The sequence below is a fragment of the Geotrypetes seraphini genome, chromosome 7 (genome assembly GCF_902459505.1).
Source record: "Geotrypetes seraphini chromosome 7, aGeoSer1.1, whole genome shotgun sequence".
Classification (NCBI taxonomy): Eukaryota; Metazoa; Chordata; class Amphibia; order Gymnophiona; family Dermophiidae; genus Geotrypetes; species Geotrypetes seraphini.
In genome coordinates, this window is record NC_047090.1 from 68,508,660 (window position 1) to 68,526,050 (window position 17,391).

The 17,391-nt window shown below is 41.8% G+C and overlaps 1 protein-coding gene across 2 annotated transcripts in view; it reads left to right on the forward strand.

Moving 5' to 3' along the window:
* The window catches only part of RYR3 (ryanodine receptor 3), a 693,107-nt gene that overhangs the window by 567,088 nt on the left and 108,628 nt on the right, over positions 1 to 17,391 (forward strand). Inside the window, exons 80-83 of one of the 2 annotated variants that reach the window (XM_033952387.1) lie at positions 2,280 to 2,356; positions 5,258 to 5,331; positions 5,576 to 5,593; positions 8,020 to 8,100. In XM_033952387.1, coding sequence (XP_033808278.1) covers positions 2,280 to 2,356; positions 5,258 to 5,331; positions 5,576 to 5,593; positions 8,020 to 8,100 — 250 coding nt within the window. The remainder of the gene's footprint in view (positions 1 to 2,279; positions 2,357 to 5,257; positions 5,332 to 5,575; positions 5,594 to 8,019; positions 8,101 to 17,391) is intronic. The other variant, XM_033952388.1, reaches the window with a different exon arrangement.

Sequence of the window (17,391 nt, forward strand, 5' to 3'; positions counted from 1 at the left end):
CATATTCATTAGGGCTATCCTGAAAACCCGATTGGCCTAGTGGTCCTCCAGGACAGGGTTGAGAACCACTGTTTTAGAGGGCTCACAATCTTAAAAAAAAAAAAAAAAAAAAGTTAAAGTGGAGTTTGAACCAGGGTCCCTTGGTTTAAAGCCCACTGTACTAACTACTAGGATACTCCTCGGACTTCTTGCTTTTGTCAGAATACCTGAGACTTTCCTTTCCAGTTTCACTTTCAGGGGAGAGGGAAGGGGCAGTAACCACTGGGAAATTACAGAGGGGTCATGCCTAAATCACTGCTGCTCAATCAAAGCACATTTTCTTTACCCTAGATTTGATTGAAACAGGTCTAAGTTAGGACGTCCAAAATCTAAAACTTGGATGTTTCTTTCCATTCAGTTATCGCTATCGGACATCCTATTTTTGTGCCTTCCCTAATCCTGGCCAAAACATGCCTCCTACACACCCCTAACATGTCCCCTTGCTGTTTGGATGAACTGTGATGTTGCTATTTAGATGTTTTGGGTAGATGGACTTTTTCGGGGCATTTTGAGACATCTATGTGCTTTGAAAACAAGCACATATGTGTCTTTATAAAATAGTGCCTAACTAGACATCTACTTGTCTTTTTAAACTGATTGACCTTTTATAATATCTCTAAAAGGCTAAACATAGAGGAACCATTCTTGTCAAGTACAAGCTATTTTTTTGTTGTAACCTTATGAATACAAAATGTAAATACCTGAAGAAATAAAAACAAAACTAAATTAAAAAAAATCTAATTGGGCATCCTATTAGCTTTCTGAAATGTCCACCTATCCTAATATTTAAGGATTAGATTAGATTAGATTAGATTAGAACCAGCTAATTGAATCTTCTAGGCAGGGTACTATTACATATGAAGATTAAAAACCTGAACAAAAATGTACTTAACTGCTTTCTGAATACCTGTGCATCTTGATCATGTCACAAACTATTTGACAAAGAATTCCACAACACTTTCCCCTCCTACGGATAATCTACATGATTTTCTGGCCTTACATTGACTGTATTGTTCATTTCTCAGAGCTCAGAGGTCTTTGTTACTGTATTCTAATCTCATTGACAAAACCCTGACTTACCCAAGAGTACAGTGGTGCCTCACACAACGAACTTAATTCGTTCCAGGAGCAAGTTTGTTATGCGAAAAGTTCGTTATGTGAAACGCGTTAAGCGCAGTGACTAATGACTGCCTGCAGTGCCTGCGCGGAAGGATTCAATACATCGGCAGCGATCGTGGAAGCTCGGGCGACTTCGTTGTGTGAAACGAAGTTCGTTGTATGAATCAAGACATGAAGTTCGTTGTGTGCAGCGTTCGCTGTGCGAGGCGTTCGTTATGCGAGGCACCACTGTACTTTTCTCTATGCTCTGTAGGCTTGCAACTGTTTCCTCTGATAATACTTCAGGATTAGGAATCTTGGACTTGGCTACTCAATTTTCAGATAAGATTTCTCAACTTAGACTATAACTTATGGATCCTTCTACAAATCCAAATGATACACCTACTGTTTCCTCCTCCCTTGCCCCTTTTTCCATAAACTATTATCTCTCCCAGCAATCCGCTTACTTTGTGCAACACCTGAACTACCTTTAACTGACCTTCTTTTACAGCCTTTACAAAAATTTTCACTCCCACCAAAAAGAAAATGTGTCCGTTGGATCATCTTCCATCATCTTGCATAGATATTTCTACTCATGGACTCCTTCCTCTATTGCTGTGTATTATTAAGACTAGATTGTTCTTCCTCATTCAAAGTCAGCCATTATTAGACCAATTTTGGAAGATTCCAAACTTGACCCCCTCCAGCAATTTATATATCAATATGAAACCTCTCATTTGTCACAAAAACTTTGGAAAAGGTGATACATATTTAACTTTTACAGTGTATTATTTTATGCGGTCTGATTTGGCCACTTAACTTAGGTGGATAAATGCTGAATAACAGTTCTTAACCACATAACTGCCAACTCCACCCCAAACCATCCGCAAAATAGCTTGCTTTCAATTTAGCGGTCAGTGCTGATATTCAATGGCACTTGCCGGTAAAGTACAACTGAATCTCAGCAATTAGCCTCTCACAGGTGATTTAGGCAGTCAGGAGCCTCTCCAAGCCATTTAAATTGCTTTGAATATTATCCTCTATCTGTTGACTGAAAGGGCCAAATGTTCTTTATGTGTTATCTACTGTGTTATTTCCTATCAGCATCACAGGAGGATTGCTTGTTTTTAATTTTTACATAGAAAATGCTGGACTACCTGAAGGAGAAGAGAGATGCTGGATTCTTCCAGAGTTTATCGGGCCTAATGCAGTCTTGCAGGTAACAGCAGATTTGTGCTTGCAGATTTTTAAGTCTAGAGATAGTGATGTGCCTTTTGTGATCTATAATGTTTTGCAAAACAGTAATCAAGCACAATGGCAACAGGTTGGATTATATAAGGTTAAGACTATAATTTTTTTTTACAGGCATCAGTCAGCATCGGTAATGAGGCTGCACAACTGAATAGCTTGCGAAAGCATTCAATTTTTACTAGCAATGGCAAATGTGGTAATTTATTCACAATAACACATTAAAAGAATTATAGATTTATGCAATTGGCTTAACTTAGAAACATGACGGCAGATAAAGGCCAAATGGCCCATCTAGTCTGCCTATCCGCAGTAACTATTATCTCTTTCTCTCTCTTGAGAGATCCCACATGTCAGTTTTCAAGATGTGCTGAGGGGTACTGCTATTATACAGCACAGGGGCATCCAATTTTTTTCAATAGTGGGCCCACAGATACAAGTATTCACTTGCCTAGTGATGTTCATTGTAAACCTTTTGTTCTCAGATTACAAGGTAATCATAACAAACACCAGCTCCCCACAACCAATCAGAATACCCAAATCTTCATCTGAAACCTTAAATCATTTTGAAACTGTCTCATGAAGATCTAACCAAGGCCAGGATTCACTAAACCTCCAAACCGTCCACGATCCGTTTCCATTTGCATGCCGGCCAACTGATTCAGTAAAGGCCTGCATGCAAATAGGGACGATCATTAGTACGTCCCCCTACCCACGGCCAGAGCGATCTCCTCTCATGCGCACACCCTGACAGTAGTGACAGGAGAAGCAGCCTCCTGTCACTGCTGTCAGGGCTCAGCCCAGCCCAGATCTTTCTTGCCTGCTCCTGGACTCGCCTGCTCTCTGCCGCCATTCCCTGCAGTGCAAGTCCATGGTTTTAAAGCGGGCCTGCACTGCGAGGAACGGCGGCAGAGAGCAGGAAAGTCCAGGAGCGGGCAAGAGAGATCTGCCCGACACCCCCCAAGACCCCGATCTCTCCTGCCTGCCCTGCTCTGCCACGCCTGCTCCCCCCTCCCCCGAGATAAAAGCAGGAGGGATACCAACTCCCTCATGCCATCAGCGGTAAAAATAAAAATGCATGCAGCACGGCCCTCGCCCCCCTCCCCAACTGGCACGGCCCTCCCTCGCCCTCGTTCCCCTCCCAAAATGGCCCACACCCCCAGCACCAAAAAGTTGTGAGCAGGAGTGGTGCTCAGTGCCTCCTGCTCCTAGGCCAACCACCTCCGGCCCACCCCTGGTCGGCCCAGGCAGTCGGGCCCGGCCCACCAACCTGGTACCTGTAAAATAGTTGGGAGCAGGAGGGGTGCCCGGTCCCTCCTGCTCCTTGGACAAGGCTCCCCAACATATTCAGCAGCAGGAGGGGTGCCCAAACCCTCCTCCTGCTCCTAAGTACCGCCAAAATCTTCAGGAGCAGGAGGAAAGTCCTCCTGCTCCTACTCTTCGGCCAGCCAGCGCCCAATAGCGGCCTTAGGCCTTAGGCCCTGATTGGCTGAGGCGCCTCAGGCTCCTCCGTTTGGAAGGGCCTGGGGCACCTCAGCCAATCAGGGACTTCCTTAGGGAGGAGTCTAAGGGAGTTCCTGATTGGCCATTGTTTTGTTAGGACCAAAGCTTGGACCAACTTATCAGCTGGATTCCCACTTTCCGCAAGCACTAAACACTCCATTATGGGCGCCTTAGCATTTAGCATGCGCTAATCTTTAGCATGTGCTAAATTGGTTAGCACGCGCTAAATCAGTTAGCGTGCCTTAGTAAAAGGAGCCCTTCATTTTGGAGTTTGCAGAAGAGATTGAGGATGTAATTGTGCTTACATCTGTGGTGTTTAAAACAACCTCAACAATTTTAAAAGTTTTTTCTTGGTTCATTAACTGACTCTTTATGTGGTTCAATTTTTTTAAAAATTGCCACTTACACATTCAAAATCTCAAGTAATGCCACTCTTTAATTGAATGTGTAAAACAGCTGTTCCTGGAGGACATGGCAGCAATTGCATTTCCCATTGCCCTTATATACATTTTGCAAAAAGCTTAGGGCTTATCGAGTCTTTTATAAAATACTTGGGGGTACTTTTCATATCAGGGTCAGAACCTCCCAGCAGTGATGTAGGAAGGGGGGAGGGGAGGCGGACTGCCCTGGACACTGTCTTCGCAGGGGCACCAGAAACTCTCCTCTTCTCTCCCTCCCCCCTCCCAACGTACCTCTTGAAATGTTCGCCGGCGTGAGCAGCATCTTCCGATATCATTTCTTGGTTGCAGGACCGGGACATGATGTCAAAAGGGATCCGAGGCCGGCGCAAGCATTAGGTGGAAGATATAAACATTTCAAGAGGTGCAAGTGGCAGGGGCAGGGGAAGAGCAAGGGGACACCAGCACTCCAGGCGCCAATCTCCCCAGCTCCGCCACTGCCTCCCTTTTCCTACCTAGTGAAATATGTGATGGTGAAGTTTGAGACACTAATCCAGTGATAGTTTTTTGTAAAATACTGAGGATCCTGTCATCTTGTCCCATGGGTGTATAGAGCCTGCTGATCTCTGTGTGTTGGGAGTGGGAGCAGGAATCACACTCTAGCTTTTATTGCTCATGTATTGTGATAATGGATGATCATTTTTCAGCACACTATGATCCTGCCAATCCTGTAAATATCCATCCCTTGGAAAATGTTTTGAATAAGAAACACCCTTGTAACTTTCAGACAGAATGATTCACCCTATGGTTCAGTATTTAATGGGTTCACTCTTTGGTTCAGTGTGTCCTTTCAGAAGCATATGACATACCTCCTTTTTCCTTTCATGCAAGAGAGGACTATGAGTGAGATCAGCAATCTTTCTGCACCATGCACAAACCACTGAAGCTCTTCTCCTTTTGTTTGGTTTCAGTGTTCTGGACTTGAATGCCTTTGAGAGACAGAATAAGGCAGAAGGCCTTGGAATGGTGACTGAAGAAGGAACATGTAAGTATCTCATCAAGAAAGATCAAAACCATTTCTTTCAGACAATGAGAAAACATTTTTAAGAAGAAAGTTCACCTTTTCATTCAGTTCATTTGTAAACTTAAGGTTGACATAAGTCACAATGAAGGGTTATTTTTGTAGCTTCCAGCATAAGTATACTAAGATGTGAATTAAAGAACATTGTTCTCCTCTTCACTGACAATCTCTTCTCTCTCTCTCTCTTCTCCTTTCTCTGGGTCCCTAGTGATCGTCCGTGAGCGGGGTACGTTTGAGTGGACAGCTGTTAATGCACCAAGCATTACTAATCCTAGTAGAACACTTCTAGAACTGAATGTCTGTTCAAACTTCTTGTAGGTGTAGCCAGGAGGGGTTATCACACTAAGCTTTGATAACAGTTTGCTGATTAACTAATGCATGTGCTTTCATCTCTGCTCTATTCACCGCCATCCATTCAGTTAGAGCAGCATATCCCCCAGTCATCCACCGCATGGCTCCATACTCCAGCACTGATGGATAGCATGTCACTCAGCTCTCATTTTAGGACTATACAGTACTGAATAATTTCATGGTTTTCCAAGTGTCCTAATTAGTTAATGAGCCATTAGCAATCAATTACTGACATTAATTGACACTAATTAGGACTTACATGTGGACCTGCCTAAGCGCTTTTCTATAACACTCCATGCCAGGAGAGGAGCAGGTCAGGGGCATTCCCAAAATTTAGACATATTGTTATAGAATAGGGTCATTTAACCACCAACTGCCATTACTTGTGTGCAAGTAAATTCTTTTTTGTTTTTTTTATTATTAATCTTTATTCATTTTTAAAGCTCACAATAAGTGTAACATATAATACAGTCGTTTATACTTTAACATCACTTAATATATCATCAAATTCTAACTCGCATTAAATATCTCCCCCTCCCTTATACCCAACAGTTATTCATAAGGAAAAGAAATCATAAAATATTCCCACCCCACCCTGGACGTGTATGAACAAACGGGAAAAGTGTAATATTTATTCTATGCAGTAATTTCAATCTTTACAGTATCTTGTTAATGGCTCCCAAATAACCTGAAATTTCATAAAATTTTCCTGCTGCATGGCAATTATCCTTTCCATTTTGAATATGTGACACAAAGAGTTCCACCAAAAGCTATAATTCAGCCTATCCCAATTTTTCCAATTATTCGTAATCTGTTGTATGGCAACCCCTAACAAATTTCTGGGATACAATCGTAATGACTAATAAATATATATTGATACGTATTGTAGAATATAGTTACTAACAGGGATTCATTCAGGCCACGTACATAAACAAAGTTGACATAACATAACAAAAAAGTATTAAAACGGAGAAAAATAAACCTCAATTGTTATGTTATGTCAACTTTGTTTATGTACGTGGCCTGAATGAATCCCTGTTAGTAACTATATTCTACAATACGTATCAATATATATGTATGGCAACCCCTGTCATAATGAGTAGAAGCTTATTGTTATTAGAGGATATTTGGCTTTTAGCCCTCATTGACATGCCAAACAATACGGTGTCATAGGCTAATTTAACCACAACTGCCATTACTTGTGTGCAAGTAAATTCATTCAAATTCCGAGCCACGGAGATCCTAACTCATCAGACCTCAGCAGCTTTACTCATATCACAAATTTTATAAATATGACTATTTTCAAAGCCAGCCTCCTCATCGGCCTATTAATATTATTAACAGTGATATTATTGTCATCCAATTTCTGAATAAAGTTTAGGAAGGAGTGGTCTAGTGGTTAGAGCTAGAGCCTCAGCAACCTGAGGTTGTGGGCTCAAATCTCACACTGCTCCTTGTGACCCTGGGCAAATCACTCAATCCTCCATTGAGCCCACTGGGACAGACAGGGAAAATGCTTAAGTATCTGATTGCAAACCACTTAGATAACCTTGATAGGCAGTATATAAATAACTAATAGAATAATAATATTAAATACTATTTAATATCAAAAGTTACTCATCTTTTAAAAAAAAATCTTTGGGAGGTCTCCAACATGAATTCATGTTTTGCTCAAGACTGTTGCAAGGAGATTCCTCATTCAGAAGCCCCAACGCACTTCAGTGATCTTTTTAAGTTGTGTGCATGCATGAACACCAGGTTTCAGCAGGCGTTAAGTTCTCTGTGTCCAAGACTAGGCGCAGGAATCTGTTCTAAGCACTATTCTATAAAGGTTGTTAAGCACTGATCTTAATGTCACTTAACTTTGGGTGCCATTTACTGAATCTGTTCCTTACTGCGTGGTATCAAGGTGCCAAACAGGATGTGCCCAGTTACAGAATTGCCTCCATTCAATACAGTCGTACCGGTCTCATTTTGGTAGTGCTCTACTCCCTTCCAAGGAGTTGATTACAAGGGGGTGCTGACAAGTTCTCAGCCCAAACGAAAAGAGAATGATGTGGATATGGTTCTATCAATGATCTGAAACAATGTCAAAACATAAAATTTTGTTGCTGCAAATTGGCACTTAACAAAATAAGATAACACTTTTCAGCTACAGTGGCAAAATAACCCTCAGAATTTTGGAAGTTGGTTGGTTGGGCTTAGAATTTTTCAGTACCCCCCTCAAATATGAAGGAGACAATCTCTGCTTCATAGCATGATTAACAATGTTATTGATTTCATGCCTATTCTTTTTTCAAGGTGAGAAAGTGCTTCAGAATGATGAGTTTACTCGGGATCTGTTTAGATTTTTACAGCTTCTCTGTGAAGGTCATAACAATGGTATGTAAACTGTCCACATTCCTCAGAGCAGAATTCCAATATTTTTAACTATTCTGCTTTATTGTAGTTTTTTTCCTTACTCCTGCATCCTGCATTTCATAAGTTATTAATATTTTAGAAGTTACCTCATATCCAGTGTAAAAAGTGATTTCAAGCCTGATATTGAGACTGTGGGAGGCAGCTCGGCTACCGCCTGTGGTCCATGGTGATTAAAGATATTCAATGTCGGGGCTGTATCCAGCCACCGGCATTGAATATGAGAATCCAAGTTTTCTGCCTCAGACTAAACTGGTCAAGCCACTATTCATCAGCAGACCGGCTAAGACAAAGTGGTGAAAGATAGAAAGACCCACCTGAAAAGCAGGTCTAACTATTAGACTTAGCTGGCCAGCCGCTACATATTGGCAGTGACTGGCTATGTTGCCTGACAAAGCCGGTCACTAGCTATTCCAGCGAGCAGTATATTCAGCAGGTGATAGCCAGCTACCTCCCGCTTAATATCAGAGTTTAGCTGGTCAAAAGGTACTTAGCCAGCCAGGGGCCATTCTCAACTGGCTAAATCCCAGTGCAATAGGTGAGACATTCTAGACAGATGGGTAATATCCCTATAGCCCACTTGCAACTGCAGAAGGAATCCACTCCATATTTTTCCTCTTGTCTCTGATGTACTTCACTGGGCTCTTTAGCTCCACCTACAGTTCTTTCCTTCTGCACGTGTGCCTGCAGGAGTGTTTGTTCTGCTCTCCCCATTTTATTATTTTATTCAGTGTGTTTTTTCATCCCTTTTTTGTGGATTCTTGTGCTTGGAGTGTTTTTTCAGCTCTGCCTGCTATGAGAACACACAGACTTCGGTCTGTAGCTGACAGGCTGATCCCACTGAGTACCTGTTAGCTAGCCTGCATAGTTTTCTCAGGAGCTCAGGGCCTCCCCGAAGTGGTCTCATCTACTGTTAAGCAGGGGTCAAGTGAAGGCTGTTGGCTGCCCTTAGGAGACTCAGTGGTGTCTCGCCAGGGGCCAGCTGCGTCTTCTTGCCTCCACCCATCCCGGTGCGCACTTATTGGTCTGCAGTGGTGGAGGTATAATCAAGCATAGGGTCTGACTGGCAGCACGAATATCAGCTTTGCAGAAGTATTCCCAGCATTGAGGCAGTGAATTTCTCATCCAGCTACTGTGAGAGCTGAGGCAGGCTGGACCCCCGGACATGTCCTCAAAAGGAGGACATGTCTGGGGAAATCCAGATGTCTGGTAACCCTATGTGAGGTGAATCGGGGGAGGATGGAAAAGTGGGGTTTTTAGTGTTTCTGAATGTTCCCCTGCCTAAAAAAAATCCTAAAAGTTGCTATTTTTTGAGTTTGGGAAATGTGGAAAAATATCATGATTTTGGCGCAAATTTCTTGATGGCGGCCATCTTGGATTTTTAGCGATATTTTTTTTTTTTTTTTTCCTACAGCTCCCTGTTTCTCCAAAACTGCAAATTTTGCATAGAAACTTGTTGGGATGGAGTTCTTGAGTTCTCATTATATAGATTCTTGCCAGGAAAGCGCAAATTTAGTGCTTGTAAAGCGTCCTTGCACCACATGCTGTGTGGCACAGCCAGGGGAGGTGGAAGCATCCAGCTTAGCCTCTCTCCTGCTGAACCAGGTGACTAAACACTCAGCTAGCCTGGCAGTGTGGCTTTCCTTGCTTTCGGGGCTTTGCACAGCTGGTAGTTTGTCTGCCTGGCTGCGGATACTCCACAGCCTAAGAAACGTAAATTTAAGTCATCTAAGGGTGGTGCTACGCCCCAGGAGCCAGACACTTTTTCAGACTTCAGGAAATTTTTGTGGTCTGAGTTTCAGAACAGACGTTCTCCCCCTAAGCAGTCCAAATCTGCCCCTCCCCCACCCTCATCTCCATCCCGCTCTCACCTGCTGCACGCGCCCCCCTGCTCCTTCCCCATTCCCTGATCCTGCCTGTTGTGTGTGCCCCCTTCCTCTCCCTTTCCCCATATCTCTAATTGAAGTTGTTGCTCGTGGCAGTCAACAATATGCTCCTTGAGACCCCGTCAGCTCTCCCTCTGACATCAATTCTTCTGTGATATAGAAAAATAAAGTTATTATTATTATTATTGACGGCAGCGCATGTAGTGGGAGTAGACAATATTCAGGCAGATTTCCTCAGCTGACAGATTCTGGATCAGGGCTAGGGGACTCTGTCTGCGCAGCGTTCAGAGCCATATTGCACCGATGGGGTCAGCCATGTTCAACTTCTTGGCCATGGCAAGAAGCAAGAAAGCGGATTGTTTCTCCAGTCAAAGATCCAAGCCTGAAAACGAGGGGCTCGATGCTCTGGTGCAGCCATGGCCTCAGGAGATTATCCTGTATGTCTTTCCTTGACCGATAATAGGTGGGGGGTCATTCGGTGGATCACTGTCCATCTGGGCTGCATCATTCTGGTGGCTCTGGATTGGCCTCACAGACTGTGGTATGCAGATCTCATGTGTCTGCACAGAGGTTGCAGCGTTCGGCAGAGCTCACATCTGGACTTACTCATGCAGGGTTCAGTCTCCATGGAGGATCCGACTGCTGCAGTAATTGCTCCGATGTCCATAGGGAATTAATGGATGTCAGAGTCTTTACCACACAGTAGTTGTTAGTGCAGCTTTTGTAAAAGAAGCCCTTAGTGCCTTTTTTCAGTGTAATAAGCTTATTGCATTATGGGCTATTTTTTAGAAGGAATTCACGCTTAGTCAGCATTTCCCTCATTTACCTTAGATGCACTAGTTCAATCATTAGGTTTGTTACACATTTAGCCATATCACTATAAGTGAGCACACTAGTACCTCTTGAATGTTTTAATGCACGTGTTATTTTATTTTAATATGCCTTTTGCATTATGGTTTTTTTTCATTAGGAATTCAGGTTTATCAGTTTCCTTTTTTTTCATAAGGAATTCATGTTTATCACATTTTCTCATTACCTCAGCTTATTTTTACAATTCCTTTTTCCACCTTAGGTGCACCAGTTTAATCATTAGGTTCAACACACAATTAGCCACATTCACCACAGATAACAGGTACGTTAGATAGATTGTGAGCCCACCGGGACAGAGAGGGAAAAATGCTTGAGTACCTGATTGTAAAAACCGCTTAGATAACCTTGATAGGCGGTATATTAAAAAATCCTAATAAAATAATAATAATAAATAATAATAATAATCACTTCTAAGCTTATCACATTCTTTCATGATTCACGCATTTATTCACATCAGATGTTTTTGTCCATCTACATTTTTTCCCTCATCGTATATATTTTTTCCACTAATTCTCTCATCACACAGGCACTATTTATTCTTCATTGACAATTTCCCTTTCATACTTTCCTCATTTTTCCTTTAAGCTTCACAACTCATTAATTAATGTTTTCTCCTACCTTCACTATTCTTTTTCAGACTGTGCTAATTTCGATTGGATAACTTTCTAATAGAAGTCCTTGTTAACTGTCCCTCTTTATCCTTTAAGTTTTATTTCTTTAAGTATTTTTATCCCTTTAAATATAGTTTTAGTTTCTTAATTCATCCGTGTGTGGTTTTTTACATCATTAAGTTCTCAATACATTCCTTGATCTCTTAGCCCCTCCTCTTTCATCACATGTACAATTCAACCAATCACGGTAAGCTGAGCTCCTTTTCCTACGGATATAAAATGGCACCAATTCCCATGTTCGTTCTTATTGCTTTTGGTTTCGGTAGCGCATTCTCTGCAAATTTCCACACAATTGGTAAGTTCCTTTGATTGTGCCTTTATTTTTTCTGAGCCAGCCTCTTTTCGTTTCTCCGTGGTTTTCTTATCCTTGCAGTTGCACGTTTTCGGCTTTTATTTTGATTTTATACTGTAGTTCCTCATGTCCTCCGGAACTGGTAAGGTTCTTTTTGAGTTGTTGTATTTTTCCAGCCCAGTGTAGTTCTGGATCTGCAGGTTTGTATGGCTCTCCTAATCATTTGGATTTCTGCTTCATGTGTTTTCTAAGGGATGGTGGATCAATTTATAAATCATTTTACTTATGTGCATAGTCTCAGATTTTTTAGAGTATATTAGACCTTCTCACCGGAAAGCTTCTTTCTCACAGGTTTTTTTAAGCTTTAGTAATTTGAGTTTATCCCCACAAGGTAAGACTCATGTACTAGCAACTTTGTCCCTAATTAATCACTACCTATTCAAAGTTGGTTATCTGCTACTTATTTATTTATAATTTTTTATAATTTTTTTGTTTTTAATGTACACTACAATCTTTTCACTTTTATTCCATCTTTTATAAACTCTATTTTTTGTCACGTGATAGTTTTGAGTTCTCTTATATATCTTGTCTTGTTTTATTATCTATCCCTTCGGCCTCTTTGTTTTGACATATCGTGTTTGGCTTATATATGACTTGATCTCACATTGTTTTTACTTTATTCCTTCCTTTCTCCTTAAGTATTGATTTCATTCCTTTCTCCTCAAGTATCATATTTCTTTTTATGTCCCACTCCCCTTTTTTTTTTTTTGCAATGCAATATAATGATACTTTTGTTTCTTTAGCACTCTCCAGACCAGTAGAGGTTAATCTTTACGAATGGGATATATATCCAATCATGACCAGCAGGTGGAGACTGAAAGAAGATTCATAAAGATTAACCTCTACTGTTCTGGAGAAGCTAAAAGAAAGTAAATTAGCAGGTAAGAACCTAATTTCTCCTTGTTCTTTAAGTAGGGCATTGTTAGCTTGTTTTAGCAATATATTTGGCTGACATATGATTTTATCTCCTACTGTTTAGTTTGGTCAGCTTGATTCAGTAATACATTTCCTTTTGACATGCCTCATTCATTCCATTTTTTTAGAATGCAAGAACACATTTATATGCTATTTCCATTTTTATTTTTAGATATGAATTTCTATTGGATGAGCTATAACATATGAGCTTTTTATTCTTTTAATTCTAATATACCTATTGAATATACATTTTAGTTTTCTAGAGCTTTGGATGTTTTATATGTGTTTTTAATCATTTAAATTTTAAATTGTAGTTCTTTTGGATTGATTAGTTTTTCCACCTATCTACTAACATAGGACTATCAGGGTATGTATCTTGCCCTGTACAGTGATTATTCCCTTTTCTTTTTGAACAGGGTTTTTCCCCTTCCTTTTTTTCCTTTTCCACACCTTTGTGTTTTTATAATTAATTTCACGTACTAGTAACCGTATTTATTTCATCAGAGTAACTCTCCACTTTTCATTCATCACCTTCATTCTTATCTATCATCTTCACTTTTACAAGCTTGGTCACATTTTTTCACTAGTTTCAATTATTCTCAGATCTCATCAGTCACCTATATATTTTTTGACTCTTGCAATATATCACCTCTATACATGATGCCACTTGCATCCTTAGATTCACCAACACAGAGATTGTTTTTATTTGTTTATATATTATTCCGATGTTACCCTATCAGTTATATGACCCCTGAAGAAGATTATCTTGTTGAAACATGGACTGTTCATCACTCCACAGTGTTTTTTGTTTCTCTTGGATTTTCTTCTCTGTGGATCTCCCAGGGTCAATTTCTTTGCTTTGAAAGCAAACCAGTAGCACATTAGTGCTTTTCTCAGTGTGAAGCCAAACCTAACATCAAACAGATAATGTTCATTATATTACATTAGTGATTTCTATTCCACCAATACCTTGCGGTTCAAGGCAGATTACAAAAGAAGTTATCTGGCCATTTCCAGAGGAATTGAAGAGAAGAGTGGGTTGTTTCAGAGAATTGGGATGTCTTGTGGTGTTAGTTTGTCTTCAAAGATTTCTTGAATAGCATGGTTTTCATTTCCAATTTTCTTTAATAAAGACAAATATGGGAACTGAATCAATGTAGAAAGTGCTGAACTTTCTGTGCTCTTGTCAAGAATTAAATAATGAATTCAAAATGCCCTACTTTTCTTTCTTTCCTTTTGTGGGTCAGACAAATTGTAAAAACTGGCTTTTTTTATATGTTTATTTCTTATTTACAAGCCATATTTTGTTCATCTTGGGTTGGATTTCAGCAGTGGAATTGAACCCTCACTTCTCTAAAGACAAGTAGGGGAGATGTAGGCACACTTGTTGGTGAAGTTCTAAGATTGATCCTGCATGTCAGTTCTCTCACATAAATCAAGAGAATTGACCCAATGATCTTCACAGACAAATCCAAGAAGAAACAAAAAACAATGTGGAGAAATGATGTTCCTGAGATGAACTTTATTAATCTTAAAATAATATTAAAATTTGGCAAACCACATAAAAACCTCTAGGACGCAGTCCGCTGAAAAGCTTTGGACCCTGGACCCAACACGGTCCGTGTTTCGACAGAATGTCTTCTTCAGGGGTCCTATGAATAATATAATCTTATCACCAGTTCCTCACCGTATTTTCACTGGCTCCAATCACATATTGATATATCATACCATCAGTCATAACATCTTTCATTTCTGCACAATAGCACATTAGGTTTTTATGTAGTTTGCCAAATTTTAATATTATTTTAAGATTAATAAAGTGGACTCTCAGGAACATCATTTCTCCACATTGTTTTTTGTTGGTGCTGACATATAACAATAGAAAGCTTTTGGCTTACTGAGAATATGCAGGGACTCCGGCCTTCAGTGACTCTTCCCCTTGATACTCAATTTTTTCTTCAGCCGCTCCTAATGGTCACAGCTCTCCCCTCTCTCTCCTCACTCACTAGATTTTTATTTAAAAAAAAAAAAGGGGAGATAAACAGCCAAACAAACTATAGAGTGGGCCACGGAAAAGTAGCCCACCTCTGGTGATAGTATGACAAGATGAACGAGCAAGTGAATTGTTTTTATTCACTTACCCACAAGTTGGTGAAAGTGGTCCCCGTTCATGTCTATGCACCTTCCAAAATCACTATTTGCTGTTCCAGGGAGAACACCATCTTTCTGGAACCAGTATTAGAGGCGGGCTACTTTTCTGTGGCCCACCCTGTATTATCACTGCAAGTGACAGCTAAATTTGAAAAATTTATTAACCATGGACTTCTTCATAGACACATTAAAAAAACAAACCAACTACTGTAGCTACAAAGTGAGAAACACCTTCACATTGGCACCAAAATAACAAAAGGAGTCGTCATACACAGAATCTACAGCTCTTTAGGATGCCACAGAAGCCTTACTTTCCAGAGACCAGCACAAGCAGTAGCGATTCTCTTCAACATGGTTCAGCTTCTACCACCATCCCACACCTACTTTTGGTGCTGGAGGCAGGGAGCTCGGGTAGAGCCAGGTCTCCAGTTTAGGGACCACTGCTCTCTCACCCCATAACACTGAGAAATATCTGGATTATAAACTGCCAGCCGCTTCATTCGCTCCCTCCCCCCCAGGACCCTGTATTGGCACCACTATGGAAAGTAACCTGATAATTCTCAGCGGCACCAAAGAAGAAGAAGGATGGGGCAGGGGTGAGCGGGGCATGGGCGGGGTCAGTGTCAAACATCCTCTTTTTTTGATTTGGAAAATATGTAATTCTAAACAGAGATAACCAGCTGCTCAGAGAAATTCTCTGCCAACTCCTACAAAACTATTAAACAGAGACAGGCTGCCTGTCCCTCCTCCAAACTGTTAAATTCTCTTTCTAATTAGAGAATGACACGGGGAAAAAATCTGTCCCCGTCACCGCCCCGTCACCGGCCCACCATCCTCTGCACCGCCCCGTCACCGCCGTTCCCTTCACCGCCCCGTCACCGTCACCGCCATCCCTTTCACCGCCCCGTCACCGCCACTGCCATCCCATTCACCGCCCCGTCACCGTCCCCGCTGCATCCATATAAGCCTTAGTACTGTAATATTTAGCTTATTCCTTTCTTATAAATCAAAGTTCCTGCTGCTGAACTAGAGAAAGAGATGTTCAGCTGGCAGGGCTTTGTTTATAAATTTTTATCAACACAACTAATATACTATTTTATCCTAAAGCAAAAAATAAATAAATAAATATAATTTTTTTTTCTACCTTTGTTGTCTGGTTTCTGCTTTCCACATCTTCTCATTGAATTCCTTCCATCCACTGTGTGTCTTCTCTCTGCGTCTTCCATTTGCTGTTACTGTGCCTCTCCCTTAACCCCCCCCCCCAATTGGTCTAGCACCCATCTTCTTCCCTCCGCTCCCGCATAGTCTGGCATCTGTCTTCTTCCCACTCTGTCTTCCACATTTCCCTTGGGGGTCTGTTCCTCTCCACCCTCCTTCAATGTCTGTTCTATTCCTTTCCACCACCACCCTTCCCTCCCTCCTTTACCATCTGTTCCTTTCTACTACCCTTCAGCTCCTCTCGCGTGGCCTATCTACCTTCCTTCCTCTTATTTTCATGGCACGTTACAATGTAATTTGTGCAAGCCACTGGAGCCTGCAAGCTCGGTCCCTGTCCCATCCCCACAAACCATCTCGCTTCTGTGCTCCTATTTTCTCCATTTCTAATATCTCCCCTATGTATCTGTCATTGCCCCCCCTGTGTCCATATACCATCCCCATGGCATGTCCCCTTTATGTCTCTGTCCCTATGCCCCATGCACATAATTTCCCCTCTTTCTGTTACCTTCCTGTGTCCAGATTTCCCCTATCTTCCTCTTCCATACCAGTGTGTCTCTTCTTTTCAACCCCATCTAGCTTTTTTCCCTCTTTCTTCCCCCCCCCCCTGCTTCTAGCATCTGGCTCACCTGCCAGTCCTTCCCTTTCTTTCCTGCTGTGGGTTTTTTTTTCCGACTTCATCCCCTTGGCCCAGAATCCTTTTCCCTTTCACTCCCTCCTTCCAATTTGAGCCGGGAACACTAGCGATCGCACGGTCCCCGCAGCCACTACCTGCCTGCCCAATCGATCCTAGTGTTTAGCCAGCTCTCTCCCTTCTCCTCACCTTAGTTTATAGGTTTTCTTTTTCGGCGACCTGCACACTTTCCCAAAGAGCCGCGCACGCGCGGCTGCTCAGTGTTCAATCTTCTGCTCTGCTGCAACTTCCTGTTTCCGGTTGCGTCAGAGCACAAGATCGAAACTGAGCAGCAGCGGGTGCGCGGCTCTCTGATAGCGTGCGGGTCGCCGAAAAAGAAAATCTACAAACTAAGGTGAGGAGAAGGGAGAGAGCTGGCTAAACACTAGAATCGATTGGGCAGGCGGGTGTGAGCTGCGGGGACCGCGCGATCCTTCATGCCTCACTGCGGGGACAAGACCATTCACCGCCCCGCGGGCGGTGAATGGCCTTGTCCCCGTCGCCGCAGCGACTGCTAGTTTT